At 38.6% G+C, this 23809-nt stretch overlaps 1 protein-coding gene across 3 annotated transcripts in view; it reads right to left on the bottom strand.

Annotated features, from left to right (window-relative positions):
- MYO6 (myosin VI) overlaps positions 1–23809 on the bottom strand; it is a 104639-nt gene that overhangs the window by 76431 nt on the left and 4399 nt on the right. The window contains exon 1 of one of the 3 annotated variants that reach the window (XM_057369260.1): positions 11460–11482. The exons of 1 other annotated variant lie outside the window; for it this stretch is intronic. In XM_057369260.1, the coding sequence (XP_057225243.1) occupies positions 11460–11473 (14 nt within the window). In that variant the 5' untranslated portion in view covers positions 11474–11482. Of the gene's footprint in view, positions 1–11459; positions 11483–23809 lie in introns of those variants that run through there. One more of the 3 variants, XM_057369269.1, reaches the window with a different exon arrangement.

The following is a 23809-nucleotide window of genomic DNA, read 5'->3' as shown; positions in this document are numbered from 1 at the left end:
CAAGCCTTCATTTCTTCACAAACCTATCATTTTCTTTTAAAAGACTAGTTCAAAATAGTAGTTAAGCGATATGTCACACAACCACTAAAAACAAGGCTGCATTTTACTCCCTAAGTAACATGGTCAGGGCTCCAGATGTGACCATGTAGCACAAGAAACTAACCTAAAATTACTGCCAAAATTTCAGCAGAAGTTAGAATCCAGCCTCCCCAGTTCACATGCAGATGCTTCTCTTTTGTTCAATTACACAGCTTTTTGCATTCTTACACTTTCTTAAGGCTACTTCATACTTTTTAATAAATTATGATAGGGGAATGTCACAAGCTGAAAAAAATCCTCTTGAAGGACAGAGCAGTGATTGAATTCAGACACCACTAGGAAATGCAAGTTTAAGGAAAGTACCTGAGGCTTTGCAAGCATCTAGAAGCCATTGGGTGAAGGCTATCTAAATACAAGTGAAGAAGTTATTCATTGGACAATTACTTTTAATAAATACAGTCTTCTGCCTGAGTAGTGACATTAAGCCAGTTGTAACATTTTGGTTTTGGCACCGCTCCATCTCTGTCAGCTGGGATTCTGACAGGGTGCACACTGAAATTGGATACCTAAACCTACCAGCTATTACCTGCTCTATTATTTACACTCCCATCTGATATATGTGCCTTGGGACAGATACATGAGGCCTGTTCCTGAACAAGCTCTCGAACAGCCAGTTCCCAGGCCAGCATTTYAAGGGGAACAGAAACTATCAGTGGGAACAAACTTGTTTCCCCAAAATGTATCCAATCTACATGCAGTCCACCACACTGCTGAAAGAGCACACTGTTTCTGAAAACAGTGAAAGCAAGGAGATTCATGCCCAGGCTAAAAGCTCTAAATTTGTTAGCAACATCAACAAACACAAGGAGTCACCTGMATGATGCTTCCAAAAAAGGAGACCAAAGAAGTTATCTTCCACATTTGTATTTGTATATATGCACTCAATATATATTCAATCAGTTTTAAGTTGCTAGATTGTTTTGGTCTCCACAATTAAAACATCTCCAAAGTGAAGAAGAGAATTCACAAAGGATATGCTTAGAAGTGGGAAGCCAGCTGCCATTTCCTCTTTCCACAGTCCATAGAAAGACACTGGAAACCCAGTACTGGAGCCTCTCTCTCTGTTGAGCAGGAGAGGGATAGTAATAAAATAAGCCTTTGCCTGAAGCTGGTAAACTTAATAGCTATTCCTTCAAATGTCAGATTTTATTTCTTCATAATTGGCACACAGTAATAGAGTTTGCCTTAATTATCAGTAAGAGTACTTAACACATTCAGCCCTGGCTAAATACGAGAACTAGTGTTCAAACAACTTGCAAGACAAATCACTGCCCAAATTCCAAGAAAAACATTCACTAACATTTCTGTAACTTTTTTCTGCACTATTATCTTCCCTTTTGGAGGATGTTTAATGATTTTTTTTTGTTCAAAAAATTATCAAAATAACACACTGAGTATAGGAAACAACTAAGAATTTCTCAGCTGAAAACTGACACACTAATSCTCCCACTTACCTAAGTAATACCTAAGTAGTATTAATTTTAAAAGAACGTCATACCACTACATCTGGATGTTGAAGATTATTCAAAAGGAAATCGAAAGCTACCATCTGGTGAAAGAATTCTACAAAGGCAAAATATAGTAATGCAATTTTAAACTTGTTACCAGAGCCCAGAGGCAGCATTTGCATGATCTGATCCTACTTACTAACAGTCTGCCATACCAAGGCACTGTACTGATTGCTCAATTAACTAATTAAAATAAATGAAAAATTAGACTTTATTAAACAACCAACAGTAACTCATTAGAACAGCTAAGTCGTAAAATAAATTAGTTAGAATAGGTATAGTAGTACATTATCACAGTAAAACACATAGGTTTTTTATATTAAAAACACCTTGACTTGAGTGATTAAGAGCTGTTCAAAATTCTGCTGATTATAGCAGGCACATAAAGAATACTCTGGGAAAGGTCCTATGTTTATATGCATATATACCAAAGAGACCAGACAGAGAAAAACATTGACACACAGTGGTAGTTTACTGTCAAATTACTTTTGCTACCCAAGTTTACTGCTTAATTGAAAGTTCTCCAAATCAAAGCTCAAGCTGCRTGCAGCACTCTACTGCAGGTGACACAGGATTTCAAATGAACTGCAGATAAAGTAGAGATTTATTTTTATTTCAGCTAATTACAATACAGTTATAACTGCATTGTTTAACTGAGTATTAAACCAATTCCATTTTTATTATTTGCTTTTCCAATACACTACAAAGCTCTGCTCTAACACATTCTAGTTTATCCATGTGGGTCACACTGAAGCTTTTTCATACCCAATATAACATCAGCAAAGTAACTCTGTCAAGCAGAGACTTCTSCGAAGCTGGAAAAGAAGAAATGGACTGGAATATAGCACAGCACAAAAGTACCTTCAAAACCAACTTGCTTTGAAAATCTTAATCCCAACCTGTYAATTGTCACTATACTTTGTAGATGTATGCAAGAGTAATGATTCCCAGATATGAGAATTACTAGATAAAAACTTGTTTTAAAGATACCTGCTCTGACTGCTTGGAACAACTTGAACACAGCAGCTGATGAAATTATTCTCATGGCATGCTCATTTTCTYGCATATTTGCATGTACCAGCATGTTTCCAATACTGAGCAGCCAGAAACTGATTTCTATAGTATATCCAGAAGAACCACTCTTTTGTATTTATATTCATTTGTATTTTGCATTTACATAGGAAATACCTCCTCTGCTGTTGTGTTTGCTATTCAATAAGAAAAGACAAGACAGTCCTTCATGCTTTAAGCAAAGGAGCAATCTTATTTTCTCTACATTAAACATGGCAATTCCCAATCAGTAAAGCACAACTGCAATACTCCAAATCATTTCTGAAAACACCTTTACCTGGAATATCCATGTTCCCAGAAGAATAAATTTTAAGGAGCAGAAGAAGGGGTGTGGTAGGGACAGGATTAGCCAGAGCCATACAGCTTCTCCTAAACCATCTCACCYTCCTGTGTGTTAACTGCTGCTTGAGCCATCTCACCCCAGCTACCCTCCTGGCTTTGTTCCCTGTTCCTCCCTCTTCACCTCCTGATTAATTTGAGAAGTACTGACGCAGGGCAGAAGATGCTCTGAGTAAGAACAAGTACTTAAAAAAAAAAAAAAAAAAAAAACAAAACAAACAAAAAAAAAAAAAAAGAAAAAAAGAAAAAGAAAAAGAAAAAGAAAAAGAAAAAGAAAAAAAAAAAAAAAAAAAAAAAGAAACAAAACAAACAAAACCACCACCACCAGGAAACCCATACTACTTTATCTGCAAATATTTAAATGGCTGTTGCATCAAAATAAGCTCTTAAAAAGAAAAAAAATGCAATTAATGGTAGATTTCTCCCACAGCAACTGAATGTTTCATGTATATCACCCTCCTGAAAATGAGGTGATACAGGCATTGTTTAAGAACTGTCAGTTTTGAAATACTTTTATTTTGTGCTTTTTCAAAGGCACCATGTTCAATCAATCAGCACCTTTCAYATAACAAAAAAGTAGTCCATTAAAAAGCACCTATTGTAGGAAGCTTATCGAGCATACTCTGTACATCAACAGATTTCTGTAAGGCCAATAGGCTTTCAGGTGTCATTTACTAAGTGCAAAATTCTCAGTATTGCTCAAGAAATAAAAATAAACCTCCCACGGACAAGGAGATCTGCCATTKGAGTTACAATGAAGCTTTGAGAAATCCAAAGGAAGGTGAGTCTAGGCAATTTTAAAAACATACCAACYCTTCAGGTATGGCAGAAGAAATGAGTCCACAAGAGAGGCTGTACAATAGTATAGGATCACTTGTGGTGCACCAGCAAAGCAGGAACAGCAAACATTCCCATGAGCTGTACCATGTGAGAAGATGACAAGGAATGGGGAAGATGGAAGATCGAATGAGACTTAGCAAAGGAAGACAGCAATGTATATGTTGTATTAACCAGCAGACTGATATTGGCTCATATTAAATTCTGAGGTAATTATGACCGTGGTTTGTACCTGACATGATAGAATGATGAAGCACCAAGGCATATAGAAAGGGGAAGAAAGAAAAACTAATTTCTATAAACCTTAAAAAATAAATAAAAATAAAGCAGCTTCCATCTGTCACAATGCAAATAGATTTAGCTCTCCGCATGCTGTAGTATGGAAGCATTTGCTTAGACCATTAAAAGAACAAACCATCATCTTATATAAAAATCTTTGTTCGTGGACCCCATGAAAATTTTAAGACTAGTTTCAGCTTCAAGAATATCAAATCTACCAACAAACATGTCACTTTTACTAAGCYTAATCAAAACCACTGGTTGCAAAAGCTTGCATTGACAGTTTTCCAATCTGCCAACAATGGGGGCTGCAGACACAAGTGTTTGTGGGGGAAGCTTTCCAACGGACATTGCTTAACTGGATTTAGTTGGGTTTTTTTAATGCGTCCCTCACCAGACCCCCTGAGAAACAAAGATGTTTGTGGCACCTGACCTAACTGTCCCCCATGCTCACTTTGCCCACCTGCCCTCCCCATGGCAAGTACTGACTTACTGACTGGATTGATAAGATACAGGTTATGGAGTAATACCCTATGGCAACAACAGCTCAAAATGAGAACAAAACAAATTTTTTAAACCCTCAATTTCATGAAAGCTAAACTGAAATAGCTCTTAGTTGCAGCAAGGCAATTCTAATTAAGTTATTAACGAAATTCTAGGTAGTTTTAAAATTTTGGTGAATTTCAGTAGCAAGTACTTGCCCAGTTCAATTGCTGTTACATAAGACCAAGATGGATTTTGTACAGCTTGTAAGTTTGTAAAACTCTAACCACATAGCTCTTTTGGCTATGACATTGAGAAATTAAAACTCAATTTGTATTAGAATCAGCAAGGTCTGATTATTTCCTCTGTGATTCCCACTCTTCTGCCAGCTTTTTAAGCTACTGTTCTCTCAAGAACATTGTTCTTATTTTAGTTCCTACTAAGAAAATAGAGAAGTCTTTGTCCCAATTCCTGTTCATTAAAATAACCTGAGTGAAGCTTCCTGACAAACAGAGAATAAAGTATGCCAAGGGGATCTGCATAAGCATTTTCAACCAACAGCAATGCCTACTCCAGTAATAGCAACAACCAAAAAGCAGAAAAGTAGCAAAACACAAAACACAATGTCAAATTTGAGCAGTGAAGTTAAAATTAAAGAAAAAAGTCCTCATTTATGGTCTGGACACTACTTCAGAAGCATTACAAAAGACAAATGAGTACCAGAAAAACCAGAAGAAAACCAATAAGGCTTTGAGACAGATTTTGAAAAAGGYTGTTCAACTTAACTCCTTCAGGCTGTACAAGTTAGCTCTAGTGAAACCAGCAGGTAGCGAGAAGGGAAGAAAAGACATACCAAACAGACAGAGACATCAAAGCAAAATCAAAAGTATCTTAAGCCATCTCATGATATATAAAGAACAGAGAGGATGCACTCCTGCTGATCTATTTGGAGTAGTTCAAGCAGACAAGGTGAACTCTGGAGTTAACTATCCCTATGGTACTGGTCATATATGACCACTGGCAGTGCTCTAGCATTGTTGTTCAAATCATATTCTATGAACAGCCTCAACAAGGTCAAGCAACTTCAAATCCCTTCAGCTAGCRCTTTAACAGCGTATTTGTTTATATCCTCTTGTGCCACCTCTTCCAAGTGTAAACATAAAAAAGAACAAATCTTTCTTGAAGGCTCTCTCTAAACTGATGAACTTTAAATTCTCCTTCGGTTATGTCATTTTCAGCCTTCTCCACCCATTCATCTTCTACATCTCATACTCCCCTACTGTTAAATTAGAGCACCCTGTTTCCCCACCCAACATGTGCTGCTGCCAAGCATCTTACTCATCTTCAGGTGACTAATACAAGAACGGATATATTTACTGTCTTTTAAGACTATGCACCAACTGGTCTCTCTTTGGTCTTCATTTACAAGGTAAAACAAAAGCAACCACTTGGCCTAAGTCTACCAAATACAAGGGACCTCACCTCCTGCACAAAGAGTAGAAAATCTAATAACACAAATTAAAAAAAAATAATAAAAAAAAAAGGAAAAAAAAACCCCAAAAAAGGAAGTCCTTAATTTGATTCCCAAATGCTTCACTAGCTTCCATAATCTGAACTGCAGARGATTCCCATTATAAGCACTCAGGACCCCATAATTTTAATCCTCTGTAGACCATCAGTAATGCTGGCTAAAAGCACATCTTGGTGTAGCCAGCAGGGCCTTGTACCAGTTAGTGCAAGCATATACTCAATTTCATACCTAATTTCAATTAGGTATGRAATTTCAATTTTGTCTAGCTCATTCAAAAAGAGGCTGAGGTAGACTAAATCCCAGTAATTTATCCTTACTCATATGAACACGGATTAATCTAAAAMAGGTCATAATCCCCCATATAAAAAAAGCAGAAGAATATTCCTAACCACTTTTCCATTTAAGGKGGAAAAACCCAAACCAAACAGAAAAAAAAACCCACAAAATAAATCCCACTTTTTAGTGCTCTCGTATTTTTGCTAATTCACCAGCAATTCAAGAGCTCTGCACAACTTAACTTATTTTTCAGAAAAAGACTTGAAGTAGAAAGCCTACGCTACCTAGTACCAATGACAGTACCATTGATTTTTTTACTTTTAGAAGAGTAATGCTAAGCCCTTGACATTCAAGCAGCCCTACAATCCCACCAGAGAAAGTCAGGAGCTGAATCCTAACATGGTAACTTTGGTCTCTATGGCTGCCCCATAAACCCTTCAGAAACACACAAAAGTCTCCTGAGGGAGACCACCATTCCCCTCTGGCCACTTCTCTGAACCCATGTCTTGTCAAGTTTTGAACCCTCTCATTGCAGAATAATCAAATGAAACTAAGTAAATACAGAAATAAGCAAGCAACCGCGCTGCACTGAATTTTATCCATTTGATAAATGCATATGCATAAATAACTGAACAGAAACACATTYGCATGGTAATTTGTTTTTCAAGTCCAACAATCAAAAAACATTGCCAAACACTGCCTRGTATCTATCAGTGAAAATGGAACTRRTATTTTAGAAAAATAGGAATACAYACTCAGMCAGGATCCAAGTTAAATCAAATAAACTAAACCATGCAGATGGCAGCATCAAAGGCTGCTCGAGGGTGTGCAGGAAATCTCAGATGCTTGACCTCAGACCAATACAAAGAGCCTGGGCTGGTAAAAATACATTTGTACTTTCTGATTTACTACCAGTGTAACAAATAGGAAGTAAATCAGATGTTTTCAAATAGTACTAACTTTGATTTGGCCACTTTATTAGGGGAGAAAATACTAGAAACTAATGACAATCAACATCTGCAGATTAACTATTATAATCCAGGAACTATATATATTGCCATCCCTGTCTGTACAGAATCCGTAACTCTTTCAGAGACAAAATTAGTTCCTCAAACCATTTACATTACCAGTTTCAATCTCCTTTTTCATCYCTCCATATTCTCTCTTCTTATTACAAAAAGTATGGATGTAGTTTATAGACAATGAGCTGAAACACACACAATCCACTACAGACCAGTGAACTCAGGAGAAACTCTCCCTTCAGAAACACGCAAACAAAAAAGGAAGATTCCTGTCCAAATCTACACAAATCTTGTCTATAAATAAGTAAGTAAATAAATAAATAAATAAATAAATAAATTCTATTGCCAGATTATATTCACAGATCTCACTGATAAAAGTAATTCTGATGGAGGTGACCGAAAGATTTAACATAAAAGATAATGAGAGTCATTTAAGACAGTCTTAATAGCAAAGACTCCAASAAGTGATACAGAATATGTTTTGTCAGCAAATCCATTTGCTTCCTTGGCAAGATAAGTATAATGGGCCCATTACTATGAGGCAAAAAGAGAGAGCATTTGCAACAAAAGATAAAGATCATTTACACTATCTCAAAAAATTATCTGGAATATATGCTTTAGGAATAAAATCCATTTAAAACTCATAAAAATCATCAAAGGGCTAGAATATCTCTCTTATGAAGAAAGGCTGAGAGAGTAGGGATGCTTAGAATAAAGAAGAGAAGGCTCCAGGAAGACCTTATTGTGGCTTTTCCATAAATGAAGGAAGCCTGTAAATGTAGAAAGACTTTCTATCAAGGCCACATGACAAGGGAAAACAGTTTTAAACTGAAAAAGGACAGATTTAGAATGGATGTAAGAAAGAAATTCTTTACAATGAGGTTTGCCTGAAGCAGCTGTGAATGCCCCATCTATGGAAATATTCAAGGGCAGGTTGGATGGAGCTTTGAACAAACTAGTGAGGACAGAGGGATTAGACTTGACCTCTTTAAAGGTCATTTCCAATTCAAACCATTCAATGATTCTAAAATAACCTTTAATTCTTGTAGTGTTTGTGAATAGTTTGTATTTTCGCAGAAGGCCAAGTACTGTAAAGACTTGGCATCTGACCAGCAACAAATCAGACAAAATCTGCTATTAGCACTGACAGGATCTTGGCAGCAAGGAAAACTGMAGACCATAACAACTTCCACATTAGCCACATCCTGACCACAGCTCAACTCTCTCATTTTTTGGTAAGGCACAGCTCTCTGCAAGGTTTGAGAAAGTTCTAAGCTTCCCTAAACCTTGGTACAGGGCCATGCAGATTATAGACTCTGGACTAATCTTTGCCCAGATTTTACCACAGCCAAAGACAACAGGCTGCTTTTCTACTACTGATCCAGTGCCTCAGAGAGCCACAGAAAGTGACTGTTGCAGCTCCCATATCTCCCATATTTTTATGAACCGTGAGTTCTAAGAAATCCAGCTCAAGAACATCATGCTCACTTCTCACTCAGAAAACAGAAGATTGAGATCAAAGTCCAACTGCACTTTACCAGCTGATTTTAATATCTCAGATACATTACCTGAATGTTACTGTCCATCCCTATCCTGTAGAAAATGTTACTTATTAATTTAACATGAATGCTGCAATAAAGTGCATCTCTGCTCATGATTCTGTTATAGTCAAAAATGAGTAAAAATTACCAACCAGCAACACGACAAAAATGGTTATMAATTTTCTGTCCAAGTGTTTCAAGATCCACACAAGAGACCAGGCTTAACCAAATGCATATTTTAAAAGAAATCTGGGATAGTTTGAAGGTTTTCAATAGCAGGTGTTGTGGCAATGGAGCAAAYGCACTTTCTCCTCACATGCAAGAGAGCCATCCCTGAGGCTGGGAACTGCACAGCAAGCGCAGGCACACACTGTCTCCATATCTGATATGAAAGTAAACTGAAAATAACTTATGCAGAATCACGGCTCCCAGGACCAACCCTTGAGCAAAATTACAAATTCTGTAGAGAAGCTCATGCAGAGGACAAACCACCACAGTCACATGCTCAGATCAGCCTGTTTATTTTGGCAAAGAAGCAAGAAGTGGAGTCAAGGAAAGCTTTTAGTCAGGTTGTAAATTCTGCCAYAAAATGCAGCTCAGGTGTTTTAAATTCAAAACTTCCTGAGCAATTACAGCTGGAAAAAAAATTCTGGGACAATGAGCACTGTCATTGCTATTTTCCAACTGGGGTCAGCAGTTGAAAGATAAGAGCATTTATTCGTGCCACCTGACCTTCGTTTCAGACCACGCAAAATATTTTATACAAAAATCACATCTCTAGAGGTTAGGAAACTCATCTACAAAAGAACACCAGGTCACCAAGTCCTGCTCATGCACTCTTCATTTAAATCAGCTGCAGTCATTTCAATCTAGACATCCGAGAACTGTCCATCCGGTGATAATCTGACCGTTAGACATTTTTAAGGAGGTTGGGGATCTAAGATCAGATGACAGAGCGGAGCTCTGCTAAATAAAAAGATACTGCAATTATCGTGGGCACTTTTTCCTTTTTCTCTTTCAATAACATGGATATTTCATTTTTGTCTCTTTAACAAATACTCAAGAATTTAACATTGTGGTGGCACTAGGATCATACAACAATAATTTTCACCTCAGGAACAAAATGGTAAATGAAAACACCTATATTCTTGTCAACTCTAAGTAACAGACTTCTTTCATTTTGTTGCTTTTTAGTCTTTCCTACAATATTTTGAATTAAACTGAACACATTGTAGGGCAAACAAAGTGTTATGCTTTCAAAATCAAAGATATCTGATAGAAGATGTGAACGGTCAATTTAAGGTATTCCTGGTTCAGATTTTTTTTTCTTTTTTTACTAATTGTAAAGATTTTAACAATACCCATTATAKCAATAAAAGGAGTATTTCAGAAACAGAGGGCATATTTATTTACACTTTTTTTTCCAAGTCATTATTTTTCCTGACATAAATCTGACAGATAAGTTTTAAACTCAAGGGATACACCTCTGTAAGCAAATAGCCCGGTACAATAGGAGTAACAGCAGAACAATGAAACAGCAGCACCGAGGGAGCAGTGCCCACGATACCCACATCTCGAGGGCTTTACTAGTTCTAACTTGTGCCACGTATGTCTAGTCTGGTCCCCCTGACTGAATCTGAATTCAGAGTTGCAGACTACCAGGTGTTTTTCTAAAGATCATCTTCCAGGCTTCRTCCAAATAGGATCTAGTTCTGTGCCTGCAGTGCCATAAATGCCAACAACCGGAAGGTTCAGTACCTTAGTAAACTGAGATGAACTAAAACAATAAAGGAGATACATCTCTATTCATTCTTTATTAAGCTGCTGATGGTTATTGGCATGAGAAAAGACTCTTGCTCTAATATAGAGGCCAATCAGGTTACAATATTGTTTTCCCTTTTTTATCTGCACTTTAACTTTATTGACRTTTTTATCTAGGCTGAGCATGAGTGATCATATAACAGCTACCAATCACACAGCGTCATTTAACCAGGAAAAATAGCCTTAAAACAATCCAAAGATAGTTGTTTTAAATAACATAAAGTAAGTTTTTCTTCCTTCTTTCCTCCTCAAGGACAAACTMTTGCAACTACAACACAAAAATTTTGCCTTACATCTCCAAAGTTCAATACTTCAGATGCACGYTTCCTTCAAAAAACAGTTCTAACACCAGCTAAACACAAGTTCCACCCTTCAGAGCTTATATAATTGCAGTGATCTCTCCCTCTAAACACAAAGTGTGAGTAAAATTATCTTTAGTTGCACCTAAATTGTCCCAAGATGCTTTAGCAGTCCCCATCCTGTGAGTCCCCAGCAGGCAGYTCTCCCCAGCCGCACCAGGGACACTGCACCCCAAGTGCCTGTCAGCAGCCCAGCCCTCACCCCAGCTGTGGAAGGACACACAGAGATCCTACTGTCTAATCCAACAGATCCCAAAGCACAACATCTCTTATCTGCTCAGCTGGTAACTCACCACTGGCTTCCCATCAGATGATGCTGTGGACTGGAAATGTGGAAGCAACAGCAACAGGAATGCGAGTAAATCCTGTTCCCGCACGTTTCGACATAACCCTGCTCAGCAGCCCTGAACAAAGGCTTGTGCTTATTCAACCTACTAATAACTTTAATCATCATGTTTTGTCTAAAACTGGGGTATGGATTCCTCTCTCTGGAGATTAATGTTCGTGCTGCTTGTCAGACAAGCGAGACTTGAACTAGGGCTTTAAGCCAAAAGAACAGCTAGCATTTGCAACCGACAGACTTCATCATGTAGCAAAAATTCTGTTCCTGTTCCAATATCACTTTATAAAGAATAAAGTTTTATTTCATTTATGGACAAGATATAAAACATAAGCCCAAATTGTTTTAAAAACACACTGGAAGACACTAACAAAAATAGCTTCAAGGGGAATGTAAAAGGCTCACACACACAAACCTAAAGTTCCCAAATACAAGATTGGTGCAATGTTAACTCTTCCCCACAAAACCACAGACAGCACCACCAAAAAAAAAAAAAAAAAAAGTCAAGTAAAGCTCTCTCACCCCTCCACCAGGACAAGAGGTATCCAGGAAAAAAGTCACATTTCCCATTTCTTGGTACCCTTCTACCCAACTCAGGCAGTACCAGACCCAGAAACAACAGAAAAATATCTCTGCCAGCRTGTATAATCCACACTTCTAAGAAATTCTTTACGGAGAGGATGGGGAGGTGCTGAAACAGGTTGTTCAAAGATCTTGTGGAATGCCCCATCCTGGAAATGTGGCTTCGAACAAGCTGSTCTAGTGAAATCAGTCCCTGCCCATGGCATGGGGGTTGGAACTGATGAGCTTTAAGGTTCCTTCCAACCCAAAACATTCCATGACTCTGTGGTACACAAAGTCAGCGTGAACTCTGAATGACAAGTGGATTCAAGAAGCACACAATCCTTTCCTTTCCTCATAGATTARAAGTTTCCCTTTACTAAGAGGGAAATATTTGATACAGAAATACAAACAATATCCAAAACATTCAGCATATTTTCTCAATGATTCAGGTTTAAACTCAGACTTCCCAAAGCCAATGTTTTTTCCATAGCTTGGAAACTTTAGTTCAGTATTTCTGAAAYATCAGCACATTTTCCCATATTCCCCAACTGACATTACCTGCAATACTTTGCACAAAACCAAACCAAAAAAATCCACGTCAAAACACATACAAGCATGGCTTGAATTACTTGGACACAACCCCCTGATATCAGATGTTCAAGGACAATCCAGAAAATCACCTGACTTTGAACATCAGAAAATAAATATAATTTTTTTTTTACATTTCAAAAAGAAGGACATATATATAGTATTTACCAAACAACTACAATTTTTGTTCTTGTGTTGTGCAACACAAAGGGAAAAAAAAAGAAAATGGAACAGGACCTCCATCTGCAACTTTCTGGATCTTATTACCAGAGTTTCCTTAAGCTATCTCGTGTCAAGGATGGTTGACACTGTGTTTCTCAATTGTAAAAGTAGGCCACTTTATGTGGATCACAGAGATTCTGGACGATATAAATGTTAGGATTTAAATAACACTAATCTAGAACAGTTAAAAATAACTGCTGCTTTGGCAGTTCCCAAAAAGGAGATTAAGAAAAAGTAATATTTTGAAGACCTCACACATATGAAATTTCTGGCAGAAATTCAGCAGAATGATGCTCAACAGAAATTTCAGGGGAWCCAGAAATCAAAAAGACTAAATAATTTTTTAATATGTAAAACTGACATCACAGGTTCAAACCAGGTAGGAGCTACATGTCTATACATACCATGGCCAGTCAATACGCTCAATATCAAAACCAAGGACAGCAACCAAATGGATTTGCCTAAATGAGTGAGAAGGGCCAGAAAGCACAGAACAGTCATTTCCACTTAGTACCTTCATCTAATTGACATTTTTGAGAAAATTTCTGATTTTCTCAACACTATTTCCAAGAAACAGGCAGAACCCAATTTAATGCAACCTGCTGTATATTATTAGGATTCACCCAGGTGACACAAGGGGAAGACCCAAACTTAATTAGATCATTTCAGATCAGTTGCTATAAAATCCATGGGTTTTGTTATTTGGCACATTTAAACCTATTATCCAGTTAAACAATTAGAGAAGAGGATAACGTGAAATAGTTCTTAAGCAAGCTTCAAAGATACTTAAATCTTCTTATATTTTTTCTTTTAATTCCAACACCACCTGTAATCAAAAGCAGCACGTTTAAAGCCTTCCTCTGATTCTAGAACAATCTAACTCAATAATTTCAAAATCCTTCCCACTGAAAATACATCACCACCAATTTCTAACCTTGAAGATACATCCCTTCATTCTTCCAAGATTAAGGCAAAACATGATCTTCTTGCACATCCTTACAATTTTCCTCTAAACACTCAGTACCAGCTATACAGAAATTCCATGAAGTTTTAAACAAACTCTGCCAAATCAAAAACAGTAAGAATTGTGTAATTGCRGGTTAAATATATGTAATATTTACATGGAAAACAAACTACAAAATACTTCAATCTAGCAGAAAAAGATGTAATTAACAGCCAGTGGAAACAGTCCACAGACTAGGAAAAAAACTATTTTGAACAAAATTTTGAAAATGTTTTGAAGAACTACTTTTAACCACTAACACAGATTTTAAATTAAGACTAGATTTTTTTTCTTCCTAGCTCAGTATTTGTCTATCTGATTTGCAAGATGTCACACCCAGTCTGCAAAGCAACTGCTTTGGTTTTTGTTCAATATAAACACAGACACGGCCAAAGGTAAGTGCTAGTGCCTTCTGACAAACACTTAAGAGTCAATTCCTGGMTGGTTTCACATTTGCAGATATTCCATGAACTCATAAACATTAATGATGTCAATCAAAAAGCCTAGGAGCCAGTTCAAAAATCACACACAAAGTCCTCATRCTAAAAAACATTTAATTGACACATGCCTGATTACAAGCAAGACCCTCACCCTGCTGATTAGGGAACAGCAAACCACAAAACAGTCYGTGATTTTTTTTCATGGAAAATGAATACTTTACTAGTTTATAACAGATGAGGAATACAATGCAGAAGARACTGCACTGCTATAGAAGGAAGGACTGGGAGGTCATGTCATATGTATCATCAGTGGGCCCACAACAAGCCAACCTGATGACTCTTTCTCAGGGCTTTACAAAGCATTCTCTTCAGCTTCCTGRACTTGTGCTGAAGGGTGCTACAAGCCAAGTTCACTCAAGCACTCTACTTAGAACTCCAGTCTGGAAGTCTGCAGAACTCCCTATATTCAATCAAATATATTCTTTATTTCAGATATATGGAATCCAGAYATCTCCTTTCACCCAAAATTTGACCTCCAGAGGAGCTTAAGTTACAGTGATCAGAAATTCAACAAGAAAATTAGATATGACTAATTCACATTCCTGCTTGTGGATAGAAATGTTTCAAATCTGCTTTCATGATGGGTATTTCTTCACACTGTTGAATGACCTGAGCATCATCTTGGAGAGGCAGGGGGAAGCTAATAGTAAACTCCTCATATACTTCCTGTATTTTCTCTTAGCATAAAAAAATCTTCCTTGGGGATGAGTTTTTGGGTCTGAATTATTCATGGGAACTAGAAAATGAAAAGCTTTTAAGTACAGTTGTCTCATATCATCATATGATTAGAGATCTTCTAAGGTCATCTTAGAAAAAATTCAAAACACAGTGTAAAAGAAACAATTGTGTAGAATGTGACTACGATGAAGACCCTGGAGGATTATGACAAGTCAGGCGCTTCCTCMGGTGCCCAGAAAACTCCAGTTCCTTTAGGGCTGAGAGAGCAACAATCACAGGGGTTCAGCCATCTCCCAGTGACCTACATGAAGTCTTGAGCCAGGATCTCAACAACCGAGTTCAAGAAGAGTAAGATGTAGTATAGAGCAGCTCAACTGATACAACTTTCAACCCACTGAACCACAAAAAAAAGGCCGAAACGAAACAGAACCAACCAACAGACCTATTTACAAAATGCATCAACATATGAATCAGTACCCTTGTCACACCAYGTTAATGGAGACTCCACCTCTCTTTACAAAGAGTCCTGTTCCACCCTCCACAATAGCATACCTGCCTTCAATTACAGGGAAGTACRTGCTTCCTTTTATTGACTGAAGGACACAGGGTCTGAAGAATTATTATTTCTATTATTAAATTAAAAAATTACATTGCATTTTGGTATCAATGCTCTGTTCAAAGAAAATTTGCAACTTCCAGAGTTTCTGCTTTATTTGGGTGATTAGTGAAAAGAACTTGCTAGCTATAATGGTTTACTCTAACATTAAAAAAAAAAATGCATGACTCTTGAACAACTCCAATAACTTGGGAACAATAAAGGAAACAAGATTAAGCAAATGCCTTTTCAAACGCCTGCACATCCAGTTTCTATGCTGTCTTCTGACACAAGGGTGAACCATGCTGGCTAACTTCCCAGTRTTATGACCTGTGAAGAATACAAATCTCAACTTCCTAAAATAAAAATACCACTGATTGTCTCTTAAGAAATAATAAACGTTTTTTTAAAAAATGACAAGTTAGCAAAAGTTGCTGACATGCAGGTTAAAACATACAAGAGAGAAACACAATTATATTTCAAAATTTATAAAAAAAGCATTTGCTTTTTCAGCTTCCATTTTATAAGACTTGTTCAAGTTTTTCAGGATACTGTAATTTATCTAATTTTTTACACATCCAGCAGCCTGTGCTGCATGATAATCCTCCTTTGATACAGAAGCTTTTGAAATCATTCTGGAAACGTGTCTCATAATAACAGCATAGGAAACCCTAATACACCAGGTGTGGCTTCTGGGATGAAAACTGAGGCCACCCAGGAAGTGCTCTAATGACAACAGCAGCCCTCCTGTAAGCTTTTACCACTATGGGTCTCTTGAATTAGATTTATACTGAAAAGCATCMGGGAGGTATAGGACAGAGGACTGATTTTTTGCCTGACCTGTTCTTCTATTGTAGCAGTAGGATAAAAGATAGGCCTTGATTGCAGTGAATGATTTTCATCTTTGATACTTGGCATGTCYCCTTTCAAAAGGTATCCCTTAGTTTATTTTTCTCCCAGCCTCAAAATGCCTTTTAAAAAAAAAAAAGTTTTTTGGTAGAAAAAACCTCATTTTTTTATTAAAACTGTCATCTAAAAAACTCCTTGCAATGCTCTGGACTGCTTCTTGCTTTGAGGAGCCCAAGAGGCCCAGAGCTGCCCATTCTGCCAGTGGAGTTCTCTGAGCTCAGCCCACCAGTGAGGCTTTGCCAGGAAGGTGAACCCCATCTGCTCAGCGTCCCCCATCCAGTGTGCACACAGCTCAGCAGCCACTGCTCCACATCATGCTTTCCTTACCACATGTGGCTGCTTCTGCCTACACCATCCTGCTCCACACTAGCACTAATAATTTTGGATCTCTGGTAGTCACTGCCCTTGTCAAGCCCTTCTACTCCAAACTACCTCCCCCCTCACACATTAAGCTGCATCTAAAATTAGCCTGAAAGCAGATCTTCATCTCAAAGCAACAGTACTCCCCCCAATTCAATTTTTTCAAAACAAGAAAATTGATGGCTACTTTGGTCCAGGAATGCAGTGAATGYATTTTAGGTGGCAAAAGGCATAGGGCTTTCTTTGCAAGGGTGCTCTTGGCACAATGCCAACTGGCTTTGCTGACCCAGAAAAAGCTCAGCATGTTACCATTTGGTGGAAGGACCACTGTGAAAAGCCAAGAGTCCCCAGCAGAGCATTAACTCACAATAGCCTGAAACAACACAAAAGTATTCCTTCCTGCTGACTCGCATGGGAAGCCAGCACGTTCTACTGCAGAGATTCCCAGGCAATGCTGGGCACACATGAGCAAAGCTTGCCAGAAGAGGAATGTTCCCTGCAGCAAATGTGTCCCCACACCACTCTCCAGACCTCAGCCTGATGAGCAGGGATAACTGTAGGTTGACAGCTTTCAAGTAATTACAGCCATCCCCAATCCAGTGCTTACTGGTGTGACRCTGGTCATTCTCAACAAGGGAAGGCAGAAAACAAAGAAGAAAACAGGGATTTTGATTAAAACTCTCTTCCCAATCTTCAAATTCTGCTTCTACCAGATATTCTGCCCTGTATCTCTCCACTACCCTTTTGACTAGACACCAAGCYTGCCTGATAAGTAAAGCRAAAGCCAGCATCTCTTTCATCYTCWGAAAACCATACTGATGCAGCCAGTTTTACTTGCTCTGTYGTACAAACTCCATTTGCAATATGTCTTGGTCTATGCAGTCCAAAAAGAGCATGGGAAGGTGCGTGCTCATCTGTACGACTGACGCCATGCAAATCCTTCCCATCGTCAGCAAGTTGTGAAACACAAAAGGCAGGATATCCTGGAAGTAGTAACATAAATGAAAAAAAAAAAAGGCTTGTGTCCTGGGAATAACTTACACAGGGCTTCTTTAAGGGCAGAAGCTGATCCTGAAAATAGAATTCTGATGCAGAGAGAGACACACTGTGAGGCCATATACAAATACCAGCACGTGATGCACCATGGATCCCAACTGCACCTAAGAGATCCAGGCAGATGAATGATGGGTAAGACACAATGCAACCCAGGAAGCCAATCCAGGTGACATGCTAACAACATCCACTGGAGCATTCATTATGTTCTACACTCTGCTGAACTCCAAATTAATGCTATCACATGCATCTGGGTCAAAATTTGACTACCATTACATGCAACAGTGCAAAGAGGTGATATGAGCTATCACTGAASCAAGGTCTGCATCCCATTACTTGCTATAGCCTGCAGCACCTAAGCTCCATACCATGCCATTCCTGTCCCAGCTGGGTGGAAGCCCTTGGAAGACAGCCTGGTACCTGAAAAAGGGAAAATGCTCCTAAGCTACAGCAACTTTTAAAAATTCTTCATTCTTCTCACACATTTTCTTTTTATTATTGTTGAACCAAATGTGAAGACCTTAAGAGCAGTATAAAACTTGCACTTTCTGCAGAATAGTTTTTGTTTTCTTCCCTTGGTACTTGTACAAGCTTTTAGCCTATATWAGAAATACAGCATAGTCCAAACACTTGCAGGAGATGCTTGAGGAAAGTGGTGATTTGCCAGCAAAAAGGGAAAACATCACCCTTCTTTTTCAACAGTAGCAACCTGAAGTCTGCTAAAAGATAAGCTTCAAAAATAAACAGCACCCCCACCAATCAGCAAACATTGTTTAAATGCTTGCTAATATTACTAGGCTAATTTCTCACAACATAAAATGGTTTTGTTTTTTTTCTGAAAATGTGGCTATTATTTCACATTCAGCTTAGTACTCCTCTGTCTTTACATGTGTGACAGTTACACAGCTTTTCCTTACACAAAGGCCTGAAACAAAATAAAATTAAACACTCGGGGGAAAAGTCTTCTTCATATCACAGATGTGCCTCCTTCATTGTCAGATTGGCGATTACTGGTTAGAGTTTTGTGGGTTTGCCTGCCTGTAAGATGTTCCTCACAAAATTTGGCCATGAATTTAAAATGAAGCAGCTGATCAAACTGAGCAAAACAAAGCCACAGCAGCCTCACACACAACTGCATCTTGCCCATTCCAATATCTCCCTTTAAGTATGTACAGTGGAGGAAGAGCTTGTTCCTTCCTTTTAAGAAGGCTCCTGTCTTACCTGGATCCCTTAAAAACTTCTTGGATATTTCCAACAAGATGACCAATGAAAATGAGGCTGCTAGAGTGAGCATGTTGAGTCCTAGAAAAATATAAGCCAATTAGCTTTCTTTAATTACCACTAACCACACCTTAGCACACCTTCAGATGTTACTCCAAAACCTTTACCTGTCTTGGGGTAAAATACTTAGCCCAAATTGCAAGGCCTCGTGGTCTGACACCCACAGCARGCACACCCAAGGTCAGTGCCTGGACATGTAGGGGGATCAGGCAGTCTCTTCCATTTGATGAGGAAACCATGGCTTTCAAGTCCTGCCCAGGCATGGTAGGAAGAGCAGCCCCTGATGCTAACCTGTTTTGGATAAAGGCAGTCAAAATAACATTTTTCTACTACAATCTTTAAGTGTTTCCTCTTGCTGGAGTCCCTTTGGTCCTCTCAGCTCCTCATACTTTTGCACACTGTCACCACTCTTCAGCCCTCATGTGTTTGTCAARAAGCAGCTCGCCTCAAAATACTCTTCCTCTTCCTGGTAGTTTCCCACTCCCCTACTTCTATCTCCTCCCTAGGGCTAAAGCAGCAGAGACACTCAGTGACTTGAAGTGCCTTTTGTCTGCCCTCTTCTCTCCCARTTTGTAAAGAGACCAGGATTAATACAGAACACAACTTATTTCAAACAGCTTTTTCAGGGTTTTTTTAAACCACATAAATTTTCGCTTTCATCCTATGTACTCAARCAGTCAGTACTTATTACTTACTCAAACTCCTAAGCTGTTATTAAAAAAAAAAAAATCTAAAAAATCAGGAAATAAGAGAACTACATTCTTTTAAGGCGTTAAAAAAAAAAATCTCCTTCTAAAGAGATCAATAACTGATCCCAAACTGTAACAGAAACTGCAAAGGGCAATTTTTAAAAGTCCATGAACCAACCTTATATATTATAACCCCTGCTACGCTGACTATTACATGAACAGACACAGAGCTCTGTAGCAACASAAACAAAGCTAAACTACAACACTTGCTAAAATAAACGATTTTCAGTTAAAAGAAATCTCCTACAATATTTGACAAAAATACATATATGTATGAAAAACTGGAAAAAGCTGCAAGGATTTAAACAGAATAATCTGTAAGAGTATATGTAAGAGTATTATTTATAATTGTTGTTTTGGTGTTGAATATATATAATTTAGCATGTAACCCAGAAATACCCATAGCATCAGATATCATGTCGTCAAAAGACTGCGTGTTCATTGACAATAGGAAAGATTCCTACAGCCACAAGAAAAGCAGCTACTTAGACCACTGAACTGCAAAAAAACATGTTCTGTGGGTGTTGACCTTTTGGGCATGACATGACTTGTACAGCAGGATAAAAGGCTAAGGAACTTCATGGCTAAGATTCCTCTCCCTGGSTTAGTATGAAATAATATTCTTCCTTTGAAAGGACATAGAACTTTACAGCAAAACATAAAACAAGATCTAAAATTTGCTTCAGATTACCATCAGATTATGACACAAAAGGTATTTGAAAAAACATCCTTCCCCTAAACAAGGCTTAAGATTTGCTCTTGYATAAATGATTAAAAAAATACTAACATCTAAGACTTCTTCAAAAGCCCACAGTGCATGTCCGAACACCCAAAGAGAAAATATTTTAACAGGGGATATTCATGCCATGAACCAAATGTTACCTCAAGGTCTAAATAATCCAAGATTGAGTGTCTGACCATGATTAATTTCAGGTGCTTGAGAAGATGCAAGAGTACTGTAATGGGATGACAACAGAAGACGGAGATCATCCCATCTGCAAAATTGCAAGTGTACAGAAGAAAAGGAGTGCCTTGTTCCCAGCAACTCCAACACAACTACAAAAGCCAGTCTCTCCACTGTTTCCCAAGAACTTTGAAATTTGAAGCAATGCTCTTAACCACAGCCAAAAGAAGATCAGTTACTAAAATCTGTAAAAACCATTAGAGGCTCTATTTTGGAAAAAAATCTGAAGAGGAGGACTAATAGGCCCAGCAGCACGCTAGTCACAAAGCAAGCCAACAAGCATGAGACAAGGAGAAGCAGCATCATTCCTGGCACATCCACATCAGTAACGCCCCTTGCTGTCCAGCAGAGAGATACAATCCACTGCAGAATGCCATTTGTGTATGCAAGCACCTGCCATAAAGACTGCCTGTATGAACACTGCCAGGGCTTTAAAGCAACTAGCAAACACTGAAAAAAATAACTCAACATGAGCCTAGGAAACAAGACAAAGATTTATATCATTRGTTTTCCTATCTTTGTAAAGGATTCCAGGTAACAACAAGAAAAAAAGAAAACCAACCCAAAACCACAAAATAAACTCATTTGCATCCCCAAAACCACCGCATGTACTAAACCCAASTATTTTATCTTTACAGAGTAATAAAAATCCATTTTATCCTAGGGTCCTCTGAAGTMCACAATCTTTTACAATCCTTTCCCATCCTACTTCTATGACTCTGTYCTTGTAYRTGACTCTGCCTGTGCRTCCCTGCCCACAGCAGGGGATTGGAACTACAYCATCTTTAGGGTCTCTTCTAACCCAGACCATTCTGTCATTTTATTATTCTATTAAATTCCCCACATACACTCTTTATGTCTGTATTTTTCTCTACAAAGAGCTCTGAAGGCATTTTTTCTAACTATCAGTGGAGGCATAAGGTTACACAGGTCTCAGAGACAGCAAAAAATGTAGTGGCTTCCTGAGAGAAGGTGACCTGAACAGCAATGACTTATCACCCCTCATCTGCCTCCCTCATCCCTGCTGCAGCATGGATATGGAAAAGAAAAAGGCCATGAGATTTGTTTCTTCCTGCAGAGCCAGCAGTTTGCACTAGGGTGTGAAGGAGCCCCATGACCATCCAACTGCTGGGAACGGCACAGAAGATGCAGCCATTAAAACTTCCTCCTTTCAGGGTCCAGCAGGCAATTACCTGAACCCAACTGCTCACAAAACTGCAACCCGACAGAATTGTTAAAACTGAAGTCATCAAAAATATTAATCAGATTCTTCATTCCTGAATGCTCTGCTCCCTGTCCTGGAAACTYTGCAGTACATAAGCAAGGCCAACAGTACAATATTGCTAAATCTTGAATTGGATGAGCAGCTACAGAGCATCCCTCCCTCAAAATGCTCCAATGCCTGCCCTAAAACAAGCAGAATCCCACAACAGGCAAGTTTGGTGTGCTCACGCAGACAAAAAAAAAGGAGACAGCAAAATTGACCATCTTTGGCATGGAAAACTTTGTGAAAGAGTTTTATTGCTATCAGCTCCACCACTAYAGAGCAGCTCTGACAGGCTGCACTTAAATCAGGAAAGAGAGAAGCACAGATGTGAACTTAGAATGGGGTGTCATCAGCCCACCATAGGCATGACATCCTTTGCAGGTCATGCCTGAGGACTGGAGAAGGACGTGCTGTCCTCCCACAGACTGCTTCTTCCTAAACAGGGTTACTATAGTATCACCTTACAGCTGGGCTCCTTTGGATCTGGAACACTGAGAATGCACCTGACAYGATCAAAACCTTGTTGAGTGCATGGCAACAAAGACTCTACAGCAGATGAGAGGGATGGAGTTCTGGACACTACAAATCACAAGATGAACTTGCTCAAAATGTAAAAAGCCGCAATACTTACATAGTTTCAGCTCATGCCTGAATGATCCATAGAAACATTCAGATATAATTCACAAAGTTTATGCTATGTTTGTAAAATACAGCCAGAGATATTGCTAATTGAAAAGATTTTTGCAAACAACTTGCTTTGTTAAATTCCCTACTTCTCTTCCTTTTCTCCAGAAACTTCAAATCAGTCTGCTAAGTCTTGTTAATTACAAGGAAAACAAATCTGCTCATGAAACAATTATCCGCTATGTAAATAATACTCTTAATTTAACTGTCTGTTTAACTACCTCTGCAAAATAATTCAGGAAGCTCTCTCAAGACATGCTACTTTAAAAAAAAAAAAAAAGGTTGTTTTTTTTGTTTTGGGTTTTTTGTTTTTTGTTTTTTGTTTGTTTGGTTTTTTTTTATAAATAAGTTGAGCATTTGTTGTTGAGCATTTACAAATCCAGGGTTGATTCAGACTTTCAGCTCAAGACTGAGAATTTCTCTTGTAATTTTTCTGAGAGCAGATCAAACCCCAAAAGATACACATAGGACGTGGCCACCCCAGTTCTGGTAGTGCTCATGACACCTGCTCTCGGCACTGCCAGGACCACATCCCAGTTTGGAGACACGCCACATTCTGCACAGCAGCAGCACTGCAAGCTGCRCATACAAAAAGTGCAGTTTAATTCCAGATGCCTCATCCATCTCTCGCTCCTTGGAGCAAGCTAAAACTATGCTTCGTCCACACACTYGCAGAGGGAGAAGTAGCATTCACCAGATGAGGAAGAACCCTCGGCTTGACAGAAGCACTTCAGGAGCGAAGCAAYGCCTGGGTATGACTTGCAGCGCAGCCACAGCAGCCAGACACCAACCCAACACTTAATCAAGCGTTCATGCATGCCCTGCTACTGACAGTAGCTGCAATTTAGCTCACATATCTCACACATGCCTGCAGGAGCTGCAGCCA

This window comes from Malurus melanocephalus, unplaced genomic scaffold, assembly GCF_030028575.1.
Source record: "Malurus melanocephalus ecotype Western Australia unplaced genomic scaffold, MMel_1.1 scaffold_4, whole genome shotgun sequence".
Lineage (NCBI taxonomy): Eukaryota > Metazoa > Chordata > Aves > Passeriformes > Maluridae > Malurus > Malurus melanocephalus.
Note: the sequence above shows the minus strand (reverse complement) of the source record. Positions and strands in the feature narration are given on the sequence as shown.